General features: G+C 39.8%; 1 protein-coding gene across 1 annotated transcript in view; it reads right to left on the minus strand.

Moving 5' to 3' along the window:
- Positions 1 to 12207, minus strand: part of CARS (cysteinyl-tRNA synthetase) — a gene marked incomplete at its 5' end in the record, with an annotated part of 25597 nt that extends 13390 nt beyond the window's left edge. The window contains 13 exons of the mRNA XM_010136536.1: positions 460 to 563; positions 864 to 993; positions 1208 to 1336; positions 1883 to 1995; positions 3002 to 3123; positions 4294 to 4382; positions 5144 to 5284; positions 6477 to 6626; positions 7160 to 7258; positions 7710 to 7806; positions 8116 to 8204; positions 9051 to 9142; positions 11962 to 12207. Coding sequence (XP_010134838.1) covers positions 460 to 563; positions 864 to 993; positions 1208 to 1336; positions 1883 to 1995; positions 3002 to 3123; positions 4294 to 4382; positions 5144 to 5284; positions 6477 to 6626; positions 7160 to 7258; positions 7710 to 7806; positions 8116 to 8204; positions 9051 to 9142; positions 11962 to 12207 — 1601 coding nt within the window. The remainder of the gene's footprint in view (positions 1 to 459; positions 564 to 863; positions 994 to 1207; positions 1337 to 1882; positions 1996 to 3001; positions 3124 to 4293; positions 4383 to 5143; positions 5285 to 6476; positions 6627 to 7159; positions 7259 to 7709; positions 7807 to 8115; positions 8205 to 9050; positions 9143 to 11961) is intronic.
- Positions 12208 to 17704: the final 5497 nt, after the last annotated feature.

Raw genomic sequence — 17704 nt, forward strand, 5'->3', positions numbered from 1 at the left:
AGGAATGGTACTGTGCCAAATCCCTCACATACGCCTGCAAGGCATACAGGTAAATCCTCAATGTCTGTGGAGAGGAGACACAGTAGGAATGACAGCCCCTCTTCCCCGTGGCTATATTTGTGTAAAGTCTGATCTGGCAGACATGTTATGAGAGCGCCTGTTGGACTGAGTCCTATCAGCAAGCTGAACTGAGAAACTAATCTTGTGTGCAAGTGCCAATCTGCTCAGAGACATCAAAACTGGAGAGAACAGCCAGCTGCAGGGAAATGTAGCTGTCTGTGGAATTTACATGACTTGACTGTTCCAGGGTAGCTGAACAAATACTGTGACATCCCACCTGATGAATTCAGAAGGCAAACTCAGTCTGTGGATATGGCCTACATACCCCAAGGAATAGAACCTTGAAACACAACAACACAAAGCTTAGAGAGCTGGAGGAGGAATGGAGAGCTTACTTACATTCATAAACTTCTCGTACTGAATAGCTGACTCCATGGTGTTATTTGAATAATCCAGCGTATCTTTCCAAGAGTGCATGAGGAAAGCCAACCGTAACTGCCGTGCTATTAGGAGTTTCAAAAGAAACAAGGAAAATAATCATGATTTAAAGCATTTTTATGGCCTCCAATACTGTGGTGGCTAAGAACGTAATTTTTAATATTCTTCCTATCAATACATCTAACAAAAATGCAATAATGCCATTATCCACACAGATAATACCAAGGAGGAACAGAAAAACAAGGAAACTGTCTTAAAGTTAGTGAAGAGGAAAGACATCTGAAGTTATGTGCCTGAAAATCAAAATTACCATAGTCACTACTAGAAGAACATCAAAAGCATTCAAATTCCAAAGTGATTTTTACCTGTATGTTTCTTCAGTGCATCTTTTATGGTAATGAAATTCTTCAAAGATTTGGACATTTTACAGCCAGCAATTGTTAAGTGGCCAGTATGCAGAAAATACCGGACCCAGTGATCGTTTTCAAAGTATGCCTGCAGCAAAACCACAAAAACCCAAAGACCCACTGCTGGTTACACGCATACTAGGAAGTAGGATAATTTACAAATAAAATCCAGAGAACAAAAAGTTATGCTTATACAAAACACACAGGGAACTTTAAAAATTAATTAATGGATTTGTGTAAGTTGCGGTCAAAGTAAAGCACGTCGCTTTTTCACTGCAGAAACTGAAGGCCAGTTCATTCACCTCAGACTGTGCCAGTTCGTTGTCATGGTGGGGAAATCGAAGATCAAACCCTCCTCCATGAATATCCATTGACTCTCCCAGAATGGATCCAGCCATCGCAGAACATTCAATGTGCCAACCTGGACGACCCTGTTAAGAAAAACACATTACTTGGCTACTAGTTCATTGTCTTCCTCCCCTGCCTACCTATCGTTTCCTCACTGGTCTGCCCCTAAGCAGTTAAACACCTGAGGAACTGAGATATGGTGTCCCCAAGAAAACAAGATTCTCGGCCTCAGCTTCATGAAAGTATGCTGTTGGATTTAAAGATCAAACACGGCATATGCATCTGTGATGCTTGGATTATCCTGCTTAATATTCTTTTTAAAATTACATGAATATTTTTGATCACAAGAAAAAAAAGCATATAGAAATCACTGCAGATAAAGCCTGTAGATAAACAGACAAATGACCAGTAACAGCCATCATGACCCTGCATGCAGGCTTCTGTTTAAGAAGTACCAGACAGATTGATACATGTTCTAAATTATTAAATTAATATAGCAACAGAACCTATGATTGACTACAAAATCCTCATTATCTATACGTTATTAATACGAGGTCACACAAAGTGTTTGTGTACCATACTACTGAATAAGGCGTAGAAGATCTAAACCCTCATTATAATGTTCTTACCTTTCCCCATGGAGAGTCCCATGAGGGCTCTCCTGGCTTGGAGGACTTCCACAGAGCAAAATCATTTGGAGAATGCTTCTCACTTAAACGGTCAGCTGAGACGCTCAGGTCACCTTTCAAAAGAGAAAATAGTAAACATATACATTTTATTTAAACACCAGCATTATTGATTTTTGGCCTTGTTGCACCTCACATTGAGTGAATTTAAAAAAACAAAACCAGAAACACTCAGCCCTCAAAATTCCTCATAATTAACTTTGGTAATCCTTTGGAGTTTTGGTTAATGTCTGATTGAAAGGAAATCTGACAACAAGTATCAGCTGCACTGCACTGCTGTCGAAGTTTTGACGTGAGATTCATCCACATTCTCTCTGCAGGCACAATTCCAATATTGCCGTTACAGAAAAAGATAAATAGAAACAAGGTACTCACAGACAAGTAAGACTGCTGAATCAATTCACACCAAAGTTAGAGAAGGATCCAAATTAAGACTAGGATGGTCTTTGTGGATGATTTGCTACTAAAACTGTACAACCTTAGGAGCAGATAACTAGTAAGTCTGGTTTATTGAACATTTTAAGCTACTTCTCAGCTATGGCTTGACTGAAAAAAAAAAACTCTGTATTTGGATTTGGTTTAACACAACAAGGCTGACAAATAAAAAGAGTTCTCAGTAAGAAAGAAGCTGCCAAATATTTGCCGTGAAATAACCACAGTCTGATGCGGAGAGCTTTCATCCGACAGGGGGAAGGCCCCGCTTCAAGTCTTTGTGCCTACTTTGAACCAGATGAGCAGCCAAGTAACTGGGCTATAGTCAAATGATTGAGGTATTCACAATTCTGACCAAAAAACCCCAATAACCAACCAAAGATAAACCTCAACTGCAAAATATCCTGGAATGAAAAACGTGTCTTGATATTTTCTTATTAAAAACTTCCAGGAAAGTGCTGCCTGAAGCTGCAAAACTTTGGAAAAGAAATCTACTGGTACAGGAAGTGCAGCAGGTAAATGATTTAACTGACGGTAACTCTGATCCAAACGTCAGTGAAATCCATTGAAGAGATCAACGCATCATCAGTTTCTTCAGCAGTTTAAGCAAATGTTATTGCCCCTTTTTACCTTCTCCCTCTTGAAGAGCTTTTTGATCACCTACAGCTTCAGGAACCAGCTTAGCATAGGAGTGTTTTTCACTGGAATCAAACTTCATAGTATTGAAGTATACAGAACCATTTGACACATACCTGAAAAGTTAAAGATCATTATTTAGCTAAATTTCTACCAAAACTTAACTGAATTTTATCCCAAAAGTCACTGTGTTAAACATAAGTTCTCCAGCGAAACCACATACAGTATAGTGCTGCTCACTGTTGTAAAGATGATGTAGGGGAGCCTAAGTTTTAAGGCCTTTTCAAAAAGACTTCAGATAAATCATTGAAAGTCATGAAAAAATTTCTCAAAGGAACAACAACTAACATGTTTCGTTAAACTCTAAGAGGTGAGACATCAGGTAACAGTCCCAAAAGAAGAAATATCTACAGTACTTCTGGTCTCTTAATATTCTGCAATAATATCACATGAATCACATTTGTTTCACAGTCCATTCTGACCTCCTTCACTTTACTAATTTTGTTCCATTACAGCCATAATAAAAACTTTGACAGGAAGGTAAGTCCATAATAAAAAACTCTGACACAAAGGTAAGTTTCTGGACCACCAGGAACGCTGATAATTCAGTGCAAACAATTTTGAACCTTTCTTTTTTTAAAGAAAAATTTTAAATGTCTGTTTAAAGGAAGAACATACCACAGAAGTTATAGCAGTCTGAACCACAGGTTCACAATAATTGCTTTTTCACAATAAAAATACACCCCTATCAAAAAACTGAAGCTATTACCAGAAGGAGAACTCAAAAATTTCAGGCAGGAATCTATCATGATACCTAGGAACTTCTAGAGTATTAGCTTGATTTTCACAAATTTGAGACAAAGGTAGAAAACCGGTTCACAATTTTTTTTTTTTTTAACTTTATTTACAATTGATTTGCAGCCACCAACTCAGGCATTCGTTTTTTAAACCCCTCGTGGAAGGCCAGAAGCCACAGGCAGTTAAGTGAATGGGACTGGGACTTAATGAATGAGGACTTCACCCTATAAATTTAATAATCTAACCTCTCTCCTTGTAAGACATCACAAGAAGTATAGAATAGTATGTTTTCATCACGTGAGGAATAATAGGTCTTTTGCAAAGGAACCTGAAGTTTCTCTGTTTAATGAAACACTACTTCTGGAAAAGTCTGCTATGGCATAATAAAACCGAGAAACCAGATCGCAGGTAAGTGCTGAAAGTACTCCCATCACTCTAGCTCCGATACAGTATAAGCTCACAAGGAAAACATCCAGCAGCAAACTTACCCATAACCATTATCCACAATCCTTTTTACAAAATCCACAATTTCTGGGACATATTCACTAACCCGTGTTAAAACATCTGGAGGTAAAACCTGTAGACAAAAAGTAGAATTTTGTATTTTTAAATACACACACACACATATGGAAATACACACTAAATATTTATATTATACATTGGTTAAAAATTGACTCAAAAGCAAGTGGCAGTAGAATCTAAGACTCCTATTTCAAGCCTTCTGCTCTGAAACAATGAGCTGTGGCCATTTTTAACTCAGACTTTAAGGTGACATTGACAAGAAACCACTGAAGGAGATGTCAACTCTTCTGCTCACTGCTTGCTCTGTCAGAAGCGCAGTAAGTCCCTCTGGTTTGCCAGTAAATAAATAAACCTTCACTGATCTAAACCATTGCATAGGACACAGCATTTCATCTGTAACCGACGAATCTGTCCTTGATTGTTACCATCACCTAATTTCTCAGCGCTGAGGGCTGATAAGTAGTCAGTCCGAATGCTGAGGGTGGCAGGGCTCTCTGGTGCAGCTAACAGACTCTCTCAAACTTCTAGATCGGTTTATGCTTGTAAATGTTACACCAAGGGGAATGACTGGAGTGCACACGTCAGCCTGATCACCGGGGAACTGGCTCTGGTACCATATACAGTGGATTAAAGATTGCTGGGATGGAAACAGAACAGGTGCTAATTTAACAGCTACCTATTCTCATTAAAGGAAATACTTTATCAATAAGGTTGAAATACAAGGTTTTTGAAAGCTGTTAAGTAGTTAAATTGTATTCTGGGTTTATGAGGCATGGCACATGCACTTCTAGAACAGACAACAGTTTGTTTACTTACATTGAGCGCTTCCATGTCTTTATGAAATTCCCCTTCCCAGAATTTGGGGAGCTTTGAGAATATGGAATTATCGGTCACCTGACTGCCAAATTTTGTGTCCAGCCAGTCAGACAGCATATCTTTTGCTTCTTCCAATAGTATCTATAAAACAGGAATCACAAGTGCAACTGATCAAAGACTTGCCCTGTTTAAACTCTGCCAAAAGATCTCATTCTGAACAGGAGGTTTGCTTAAGGAAAAAAACACTTGACTATGAGTACAGGGTAATCCGTGATTTTACCAGCTTTTTATCATACTGTCCTTCCTAGGTACGGATAAAACAAACAGAGGAAAGAAGATAAACTGCTAAGTGACATCTGTTTTGTTATCCATCACTTAAACAGGCACTGTGAACACCGGATGGGACCTGCAGCTATATTACACCATGTGTTCCCCCCATTACTACTGGAGAATCCTAACAAAAGCTCTATTGTGCACGTTTCAAATGCTAAAAAGCATTTGAAAAACTAATTTGAACATCAGCAAGGACACATTTGAGTCTCATATTAAAAGATGACAATTTTTTACAATAGGATATAGCCCAGAAGGTGAGGTTGCTTAGATCGTAGCTGTTTTTAAAATTCTGTTAGGTCAGTATACTTTTATAAAGGCACTGATGGTAGAATAGCCAGACTTCTTAAAAAATTATAATCTAGAGAGAGACTCTTCTCAAGAAGAGTCAATAATTATCACAAATAATCTGAAAGTAAGAAAAGATGGAAGTGGAAACCAACTACTAAAAGACAGTTATATTGATTCAGTAGGTTACTGGTACCAAAACCCAATAAAGTCAACAGGATTATTGTTGCTAAGTGTAATGGTCTTTGGATAAAAATTATCCTGAGCATAATTTTTTGGGATGTATTTTCCTCTCTGATCAGAGACGGAACCATTTGTGTTGAAAATTGCCACCAGTATTGGAATGTCATAAATGCATGTTCGCTCATCTATACTGAAACTAATTCGTCAAGACAAAAAAGTCAAAGAGGAAGTCTAAATATATGCAAGAGAAAAGTCCCCGTTGGAAAGGTAAAAATAACTAATTATCACAGTGGGAGGAAAAACAAAAAAAAGTCATTGATAAAAACAGCATCCAAAATCTACATTGCTGAATTTAAGGATCAAAACTCCTGTATCGAATGCAAAGTACTAAACAGTCCTCAGGCCCACTATTCCTCTTTGTATTAATAAAAATTTTCATAGTGTTTTTGGGAATTACTACTAAGTAAGTATTATCTTTAAAACCCCTAACAATTATAACCCAAATCTAATTCAAAAAGGAGCTCAAACTGACCTCATGACATCGATTGATCTCTTCTGCAGGGAGTTTTGCTTGCACAGCTTCTTGTAGAGGGTCAAAAGCAGACTTCACTGCAGTCTGAATTCTTTCCAACATTTGCTTTTTATCTGGGTCTGTCGTCTCATTTAATTTAACTGAAAAGAGCTACAAATTAAAATTAAAATATTAGAAAGCAACTTGCAGTACAGCAGCACTATGTTCCATACACAGTATATTTTTTTAGCCACATAGTACCTTTCTAGTGATGAATAACACATTATGCCACATAAAAAACTTTGATACCAAACTACTGAAACATGCTCCTCATCAAAACTAAATGTTAAGTCAAAAGAATTTAGTTCACATCCAAACTGAATTTTACCACACAGACATCTAAATGCTTTTTGAGCTTTTTCCCCAATACCCCAACAACAATATACATGCACTCACAAACAAGTTCTGTGGCCATAAAAATCAGGCACACCCTTGACACCAACAGTTCTTGTCAATTCTAAAACAACGGAAAAATCAAAATGATGTGCAGTTCCAACATTTCTAATTTGTGTGGTACCAGTTCAACAGAATAACTGAAACAAGCAGAAGGTTTAAGGAGGTAGCAAAGCCAGAGGCATTTTTTAGCCATTTTGCTACATTACTAAGAACATAAAACACCAGCAGGGATTAAGTACCACACCCACCTCTGAGGCAGTTTTAACATCTCCAAGTAGCTGATCTGGTGCTGATTTGTTCTCTCTATACCGTTCAAAAAGGTAATTTTGTCTTGCTCTCTTGATGATCTACAAAGCAGAAACATGAAAATATTTTTGTGAAGCAGAACTTAGTTATACAAAGTGCAAATAACATCTATTACATACCAAAGGCATTTCAGAGTCCCTATAAATTTAACGAGCTACAAAAATTATATGCAGTAATACAAGTTAAACGCACCATAAGTAGATAATCAGCTATACCTCAACAGAGTTAAACAAGCACCTCATCAACAGGCAAATAAAATAAGTTTTCTTTGTAAAACGCTCAGTGTTTGTAATTAACGATAACATTCATTTATATACAATACAGTACCACAGGAATGCTACAAAACTGAGAAAACCCAATGGCTTTGTGTACAAAATGTATGTCTACGTTAATAATTGTAGATTTATCTTGGCTTATCAAATGGCAATTGCACATGACTGACTTTTATGCTCAAAGTACAGTATTTTAGATTGCAGTTTAAAAAGATCTTACCTTATCATCAATATCTGTAATATTCATACAATAGAAAACGTCGTATTTAAAATAATCCCTCAAGATTCTTCTCAGGATATCAAATGAGATGTATGACCTGAAACCATAACAGATACAGGAGTTTTTTCAGTGAACGCCTCAAGTCTATTTCTATTCTATGCATGAACTACTTTAATCTCAGAGTCAATAATTTTACAGCAGTTTTAATTTTCCCCTCATCTATTATTAAGTTTTTAATCACACAATGACTTAATATTATAACATGCTTTTAATCTTAAATCACAAGTGTTGAGCCTAATAAGACTATTTTCTAGCAATACACACATCTAAACAAAGTACCTTTTTCTATTAATCTTCTTCCAATAGGCCCTGTTATTACCTATAGCAAAATAAGAAACTGCAGTACCTGGCATGTCCCATGTGAGAAGCATCATAAACTGTTGGACCACAGCAATACCACAAGACCTTTTTTCCATTCTGAGGCTGAAATATTTCCTTAAATGAAAGGGAAGGTACAGTGATCAGAAGAAACTGAAGAGTGATCTCAGGCTAGTAACACCACATTTGGAGATTAGAATGTGAAAACATGGATTATCATTACAAAAAAGGAATAGTTACTCCACTCCCAGTTTTACTATAAGAAAAGATCAACACTAGCTTTATTCGGGTAAGAGAGAGTGGGGTGTGGCTGTTTATATTACCTGCATTCTTATCAATCAAGGTATCAGACTACAAAGATTTGGACTAGGCAGGGAATTATTCAAGCCGCCCTTGTAAGAGGAAAGATCAAGCTTTCTTATGCACAGAAAAAGGTTACAGAGTATAATCATTTCACACACATTCAGATACTACATCTCACAGAACATTAGAGTTCTTAATAATTCCTCTTTCCCAAAGGACCTTCAAACAAGACCACAAGAATTTTTACTCTTTTATATTACCATAATATAATTGGTGAGACTTTTTATACAGGGACAACATCTAAAGAAAGGAACTCACTTTATTCTGCTCGCATTACCCGTACTTATGTGTACTACAGCTGAACCCCTGGCTAGTCTGCATGATGGTAACTATACAGTCTGCACTGGGGAACTATATGTTATGCAATATATACATACATACGCACACTTGTGGGATATGTATATTTACTATGTGTATTATAACACTTGCCCAGCAAATGCACCTAACTGGCACAGCATCTCTGGCACCTGCTCGTTAACATTCTGCAAAGTACAACGCAGGAACCTGTCTACTGATAGGGCAAACACTCAGAAACAAACATTTGGTGACTTCTGTATTCATGTTTCTATGGAAATCTCCACTTTTCTTCCATTTAGTCACCTTATTGCGAGTCAGGCTGTTGTACAGGCAGAGCCTAGAATGTTTTGTCCCTTCAGGGGGAGACCAGGGGGGCTGCACACGCTTGCCTTTACCTACGGGAAAAAACAGTTTATAGACAACTGAAAAGACACTTTCACAAACAGATCTGCAATATAACATTTTTTCCATTATCACATCATTAAATTATTTTGAAAGAAAAAAACCTACATATAATTAGACAAAGCAGCTCCAATCCTAGTAATCCATCTGCTTTTGTTAGTGCTTCCTACAAGCCGCTAAAACTAAAGTTAATTACTTTAGTCTAGTTTATTTTCTACTCTCCAACTTGCCATTCCTATTAACTTTTGATCCAAGTAACAGGAAGGAAGAGGGTATAAAAGCACAGCATGGAATTCAGTTGAAGTGTTAACAAGAGCTTTGAAATTTATTGAATTATTAATAGAGTTTATGGCAGTCCTGGGCTTTCTGCAACACCACTGATTTTACTGTGATGGCGTATCACTGATCTCACACAAAATTTGCAAAGACTCTCCAGAGACCAGGGTTAGTCTCCAGAGCAAATATTGACAGATGATGTGTACTCAGGGTGAGAGGGAGGGGAGGCGGAAAGCTTTAGAGAGAACCTCAGCTTTTTATCCTACATTGTTGCTATGTACACAAGGCATTTTTGAGCACAGTCATCTACCATAAATATGCTCCAATTCAATTTTGCCATCAAAGAGAGCAGATAAAACCCAGTGACAATATTTTTGCATTTGCTTTTTAGATTTTTGAGAAGCAACTAATTATTAACTCATGTTTTTTCAAAGGGAAGTATGAGTACATCATGCATCGAGGAGTTGCAGTTTGCCATGCACAGGGCTGCTCCCAGCTGTAATGCTGTTAAACTAATGATCGCATTAACTAGGAATGAAAGCAAACCAGGAAATTCAAAATACAGCAGGGCTGCCAGCTTAACACACGGCACTGTCTGTAGGAATCCTCATGGAATGCATGTTAGCTGCAATTAAAATATTATACTAACTATTTGTTTTGACAACAAAATTGCCTGTCTGATCCTGTGTCTCAGGGTGCTCTTCATTAACTGTTTCCCCTGATACTTTCATATGAATATTTTGGCTGAAAACCTTCAAGTAATGTAAACATTCACAGTATAAAAATTTTAATCTATTCCTCATATTCATTTTTGGAATAACTGCCTAAATAAGAAAAAATATATTAACTGTAGTATTCTAACAAATGGATTCCATTTAATCTCCGTGTTACGGATCCACAAAAATAGGTGTTTATTCTAAAACACTCCATTGCATGAGGTGCTCCTGAACAGAATACCTCAAGTTCAAGAGCACTCTATCCCCAGCACAGACCAGATACCGAGGTATGGATTTGTTTACTCTGAGTTACACAGATTATGCTGGCATGCTTCACTGCGGCTAACGCTTCCCTCGGGGAAAGAAGCCTATGTGGGTTAGTCTAATAAAAGATAAAAATGTAAAGCTTTCTTTACTTAAACCACACTTGACATAAGAAAAACCCCAGATACTGCACCCTAAAGTTCTCAGCTTGCAAGTTAGGTGTCACGTTATAGCCACTACATGGACACCGAGGACAAAGTGAAAGGGACACTGTGTAGTCTGTTCAAATGTGTCTCTGCCAGCTATAGCCTTCCCCCTGTGTGAACTGACGTTCATTTGCTCTAATCGACCCCTGGAGCTCTCTGATACACCTCAAAAAACACCAATAAAATCTCCAAGGAGCGTTGCAGATTGACGAGTTGCTTTCATTGTGAACACTGCAGAACGCCATTTCCTGATCCACATGCACAGACCTTGAAGGTAACAAGACATAACCCCAGAGAAAGACAGACTTAAAGGATTCATGGACAGGAAAACAGAAACCTTTTATCTTACTGCTCCATCCTGATCCATGAAAGTCTGCAGACAAATTGTAGTTAGTCTGCTGTCAGAGCAGCAGCACAGCAGAGATCCCTTCAGTGCTGAAAGGAAATCAATAACCAGCACAAACGCCTGCAGGAACACACACACACACATACAGAAGGTACTCGCAGCAGCCTGATTTTAACTGCTGCTCTGCGAGGAACTGAGAGCAAATACGATGAGAAGCTGTGAGGAGATGGCATTGTAGTAATATTAGTCAACAACCATCGGCAAAAATGACAGACATTATGCACTCGTTTGTAAGTATTGCAAACGCTATACAACAGCTCTGTGTTATTATTATTAATTATTTCATGACTCCCTGAGCAAGGATCTCACTATAAAGCAATTAAATTAGACTGGCTCATTGGAAAAGAACTCAGAGAAGTGATGCAGCTCCCAAAAATGTCAGTACCCAGCTTACACAAAGACCTAGATTAACCGGTCAGAATTCCTCAAATGACCAGCAATGTCTGCATTACCACGGTTAGAAAAGAACCCCAAACGTTTCCTTTTGAAAGTCAGTGTTCATCGCAATCTTAACAGGCAGTATTCAGTTTACTGTATCATGCATTTGTATATTACACAACAACTACTTAGTTATCTTTGCAGGGGAAAAAAGGGTGGTCTGAGCAAATTCTGGTATTTTAGGGAACAAGCCAAACCCCACACGTTCTTTTACAATCCAATGACTTGCTTTTTAAAGAAAACACACATAATCGAGTTCTGTACACTGAGGAATTTAAAGTCAAAGAAATGTGGAAACAGGGCTTTAACATGCAACTAGGTCAGGATCTATCAATTACACAGTAACTATACACAAGAAGAATTTAATGACCTTGAATACAAGTTGATACGGTAAATTTTAAAGCGTTCAAGAGAGTGTGAAAGGGAACTTCCAGGAATTCTCAGCAATAAAAACCAATACAACGTCAGCTAATCTATAGCCTGCCCACCAGTTTTGCATTACTCACTTGTTTGAAGTTTACAAGGCTCATTTTTTTCACTGCTGCCATCATAGATTGCTTCTATGTGTCTGTACCACCGGACAACATGGATATACCGGTCCTCGGGTGGCCCCGAAAACTTTCTGAATACCTCCACATCTGCATGTGAAAATGTGAACCCCTGGATATAACTACGAGTGCTCAGGTACTCGTTCAAAGCCTTCACCCTGGCTTCCTCTTCACTAATGCTCAGAATAAAACTGTAGCTGGAAGCTGTAAAGAGAGGCACAGGACATTTGGTCAGCATTAAAAGAAGGAGACCCCATGACCAAAATATATCCCTACACCATACATCTCCCCCTCCAAATTAGCTCTGGCAACTGACAAGAAATTAGAGAAAAAGATATTTAATGTAAGCTACTGAGTAACTATATATTTCCTATTCATAGGATTATGTTCATGCTGTGGTAAGGTTTTCTGAGACATCTTGACAAAGAGTAACAAAGACAAAAGCACAGGACTTTTTCATGAAGAAATATCTACTTGAAACTGGAGAAGATTCTTCACACACAGCAAATCTAATCAGTCAGGTCTTTTCCACACCACTAAAACACTCATCCTGCAACTATTTAAATACAATTAATTTTATGCACTGTGGACAGGCTGTGAATATGACCGCTGAAGTTGAGCAAATCCTCAAATCACTGCAGGACTGGTGCCTGCATGCAAACTCCCAGCACGATGCTCAGTTACTCCTACTTGCTCTAACAACTCAAAACTTAAGCTGTTGCTGTATATTCCCATACTTCTCCTATACCACTTTCTCTCCTCAGACATATGAATAATATTTTAAATTAGTAAGATCTACACAAATGAACAGAAAGGATATCAGACTGTGCTCCTCCCACACAATTTTTTATTCCATTATTTATTTGGTATATAGGCAAAGCAGGTTCAGTTATATCTCATCTTTACAAATGCAGGGACATGGAGGAAGCAGCAGAAGGGTTCTGTCACTTGGTGGGGATGCTCATGGCAATGGCAAACCCTGTGCAAGTCAGTGGGTACGAAGGACTGCAGGGGTGATGGCATCTGGGCCAGCACTGACAGTGGGTAAACAGATTTCCTGCAATGATTCAATGTTTGTAACTCTGTTCACGTTCCAAGCACTGTATAAACATTCAGCCGATATGCTGCATAGGTGGTCAGCCAAGAGGGTAATTTAAAAGGTAGTCAAGGTCATAGTGCAATAATGTGAGAAAGGCAGCAGGAGAACAGCTGTCCCTGCTCCCAAATCCCGACAGAGTCCACTGCCACCAGTGTTGCCGCTTACACCAGTATGAACATCATCTGCCCAAGTAGTTCCCAAAGCACCAGAGGTGTTCACAGACCAGCGCTCTTGGAAAGGGAAGGATAAAAGGAGCTGGGGAAGTGATGGCTAGGAGAGGATGAGAGGAACTGCAGAACTGAGGTTTTTCCCAATATCATCACTTAAGACTTTCCGAGTAGCTCATTTCCTACATGGAAATAAGTTACTGAAACATTCTGCAGGAACTCAGGATGACAGGGAAATGGCAGCTAGATACCAAGCAGGCTTGTGTTTGAGTCCTCTAAGCATAAACGAGATAAAGCAGCACACCAGCAAAACTAATAAAAAAGATCAGAGATTTAAAAAATAGTAAAAAACCCCCCAAAACCCAAAGGTCACAGAAGATTCACACACAAAAGCAAAGCCAGATTCATGTAGAGTCTCAATCCTTCTCAAGGGCTATCCATGTAATTGTTCAATAAAAATAAGGAATAACAAGCCAATAATGGTTCTTAACATGACCTTATGGGCTTGCCTTCCCCAGCTGAATGGTTTTCAGCTTCTGCTCACACAGTTTTACTATAAACACGTCAGGCTCCTAAATATTTACTGATGTTTATCATCACAGAACTTCACGTGTTTATACACATGAAATAGTTTGAAATAGTTATGTTCATTAATTGTGGAAACCTGAGACTCATGTATTCCTTGAATGTGAATTTTGTATCCGTGAATCATGTGAGGGCGAAGGCCAAGGAAAAAGTATTACAAGACCGATCTGTGCAGAAATTAAACTTATCTCAAAGAAAATATCTTTAAAGATCTATTGCACGGAAAGCAACGCTCAATTTGCAAAGTATTATTAGGGTTATTATGACCATTATTCACACACCAGGCTGCTAATGGGAAGCAAGTCAGCGTATCTGAAACAATGTAAGTGCTTTCCAACCACATCTGTAAACCAATCTGAAAGGGAAGTTACACAAACTTACACACAAATACAACAAAGATGTCAGAACCCATACAAGCTAATTTTGGTAAGCAGAGATGGCAAACAGTGCCTGTGAATATCGGTACCAGCTCAGTCCTGGTAAGCAGAGCAACCAAAACTGAACAGTCTTGGCACGCACATTAATACCTGAAATTACAAAGTTTGACGTTATGTCTAGTTACAAGAGCAACAGCAGACTTGAAAGGGTAATACATCAAAGAAACCAGTTAGCCCAGGGGACCTACCAGGGGGATGTCTCTGTGTTGAGACTGATCAGCCCAAACTCACGCCCGTGACTGCACCCCAGAGCAGGCGCTGCACAGCAGGCGCACACCCGAGCAGCTGCTGACAGCCTCGCTCAGGGCGCAGCGGCAGCCCCGCCACAGCAGTCGCGAGCTCCAGCAGCCTACTGGACCAGTATAAGTTTCCTGCATTGGTTTCTCAGGCTGTGCTGAGCTCCAACACTCTAGGCTGATGGCTACTTTTCAAACGATGACAGCTAGCTTAAAGCTAGCACAGACGTGTTCTACTCTGCTGCGTCAGTTGCAGAAATACAAGCAAATTTGCTGTGTTTGGGAGAGTGCCAAGTGATAGGTGCAATTCTGCAACACCTCTGAGCACCCCATGTCAGCCCATACAGGGCAAATCATTCTCACTTCTGGCATTCTTGTGAGTAGCTCCAAACTGGACTGAACTAACAAAAAAGCTCTTCTCCTGAAGCACAGGATGCTCTCCTGGGAAGAAAGGATGTATATGATAACGCTGTCTTTTGGAAGCTCATTCATTTTCAAGGAAAAGAAGTGTCAGAACTATCTTTACATTAAAGTCTCTTCTGATTTCATTTACATCACTACTAAAAACAAGAGTAGTAAATCTACAGAATCTTGGGATTTTGTGATTTATATTCGGCACCCTCAGTTCCCTCCCCACCCAGTCTCTTGCAATGCCATTAATTAATCACACGCTCCCACTGAAGCATTTCCTGTACCCCCTCAGTGCTCCATCCCCTCTCCCCATACACTTCAGCATGCCCATCCTCCTGCTCAGCTCCAACCCGTCTTTGCTCAGTCTGCCAACTGTGTGCAAGAGGCAGCCTCTGTCAAATGTAATTAACACCAATCAATGGATTCAAAACCCCCCGAAGGAGGAGGGCCAATGGACATATATAAGTCTGACCTGTTTTACCCCTGTTTAGAAACCAGGCTAAGAAATAGCCCTTCTCTCTGACTGCAATTTTTTCCCCCTCCCAAAACAGAAAAATTACAGCTGCTGCTACTCCATTGCATTAGGAAGTGTCTTCTTGTCAACAGAAACAGGTGTATGACAGAGCTGAATGTCACCCATGTTAACTCATGCTACTGGATGTTACCTCATGTGAATGGAATGATCCACAGACATGAGATCTATCACTCAAGAGCAACTTGTTCAGAAAACAAGCACTGAGCATGAGTAAAACTGTGAGAATGAATGTAAATAATGTAACACTCCCCTGCATTAAAAAGGGTTTCAAAAAAATTCCACTGTAGATGTGAATTAACACAGTTCTCACACAATAATTGGCAGTGTGTGAACTCTTGGGGCGATACAATTATCAGACATTCTTTTTTCCACGCATGGAGTGCTTTGGAGACTATCAAAGGGCACTGGGAATTTGTCTGCAGGCTCACAGGCTTCTGCACATAAAATCTCTCTTGAAGTTTAATGCGGATGTGTAAGGCACACAGCATCAAATTTGACAGAAATTTTTCACTTTTATTAACCTGAAAACAAACCTCTGCTCCTTGAAGGTGTTGACGGCAAAGTAAATACAGAAAAGCCATAAAGCCAGCAATAAAGTACTGACACAAAAACAGGGAGTTACTTTGCTTCAGGGGAAAATTAGGTTTCCTGGGCTTCCCTGAACCTGTTAACCTTGTCAGTCATAATTAGATGACAACTGAAACGTTCTGAGATTTCTGTAGGAGCATTCTCCAAGAAGAAATCTGAGTTCCAGGGTATTTAAAAATGTCATTTCTCTTCCAACAAATTTAAAACAACTCATAAAAGATAAGTGTAACATCTCTCATTACTGATACAGCTCTAAACTGGCCATTTATCATCCAGCTGGCCACTCTGGCACCTCTGGAAGGAAGTCGGAGCATCTGCTCAGCCAAGACAACTTATCCTTTTCCATTAAAATTTCAGAAGAACTGAAACTGAAGCAGCTACCCCACCTATGTGAGACACAGCACACACAGAGACAAAGGACTTTCGAAGACTTGCACTACAGGATCAAGAGGCTTTTAGCAGAGCAGGGATTTTTACAAGAGGAGCATCCCACCAAGGAAGAGCTTGTCACTAGCCCTGTAAGTTTCACTTCCACTTTTCCTGAACTGAAACCAAATGTAACTACAATTTCAGTAGAAAGTAAACACTATTTGCCCAGTAACAAACCTAATTAAAAAGTTTCTTAAAGCACACCTGAACTGAGTGTTTGAGGGGTTTTCCCCGCTCCCCATCTTAACTAAGCTACTGAAAACACATCTGAACAAGTTGGTCCCTCAGCAACAACAAATGTTTCTGGACTCCCTTACACAGGAATGTTATTTGTGATGAACAAAGAGCAAAGTAACTATCAGTAACAAATGAAAATGAGCAAAATCTTTGAATCTACAGATCCTTAGCTGGTATGACAGAAATTTTCAACCCCTTACATACCATAATGGTATTTCACACTTGTATGACGGGTATTCCAAGTTTTCATTTGCTACATTAGTGCCAAAAATTACAGGACTATCCCAGTCCTCCTTCCATATGGAATAGCATAGCATGAGCCATCAGTAAAACACAGCCACACACACACAAAAAGTCTGTAAAAGCCAAGATGTTCAGACATGAGTCCAAGGGATAACATAGATGATTAGGAAAGACAGTTTGGGAGACAGAGGCAGGTGAACCAGAGCAGACGATGTGGTGATAAGCGCACAACTGACTAAGCGGGCTGGCAGCCACCTAACATCCCTCTGAACCCATCAGGCTGGAGAACAGCCCTTTCCAAACTTCAGTGCTGAGAAGTTGAGAGAGTTTTTTCCACGAATCACCATGTGTCATCACTACCCTTTACATCTGTGGCAAGACAAGACGTGGATCCCCTCCCACGGTCTGGAAGGCACCGGAGGTCCTCTGATCCACAGGCACCAGAGGAAGAGGTGCAACCAGCACCTATAGACCCAAGTTTCCCACTACCCCGCGCACGTACGGACCCAGTCACGCACCGCACTTCGAACTCCTCGCTCCTGATTCCCCGCAGTGGCACCAGGAGCTGCTTACGTGTCACCCACCACCGAGGGACGCAGGAGACCTCCCTGGGGCACCCACCCATCAGTGGGTGCCCGGGGCTGACTCCGCAAGTCGCCTGTGCCGCGGGCACACCGTGATGGGTGACGGCTGCCTGCCCCGCACCTCAGGGGCCTGCGGCGGCGGGGTCCCCC

This window comes from Buceros rhinoceros, unplaced genomic scaffold (genome assembly GCF_000710305.1).
Source record: "Buceros rhinoceros silvestris isolate BGI_N320 unplaced genomic scaffold, ASM71030v1 scaffold8290, whole genome shotgun sequence".
NCBI lineage: Eukaryota > Metazoa > Chordata > Aves > Bucerotiformes > Bucerotidae > Buceros > Buceros rhinoceros.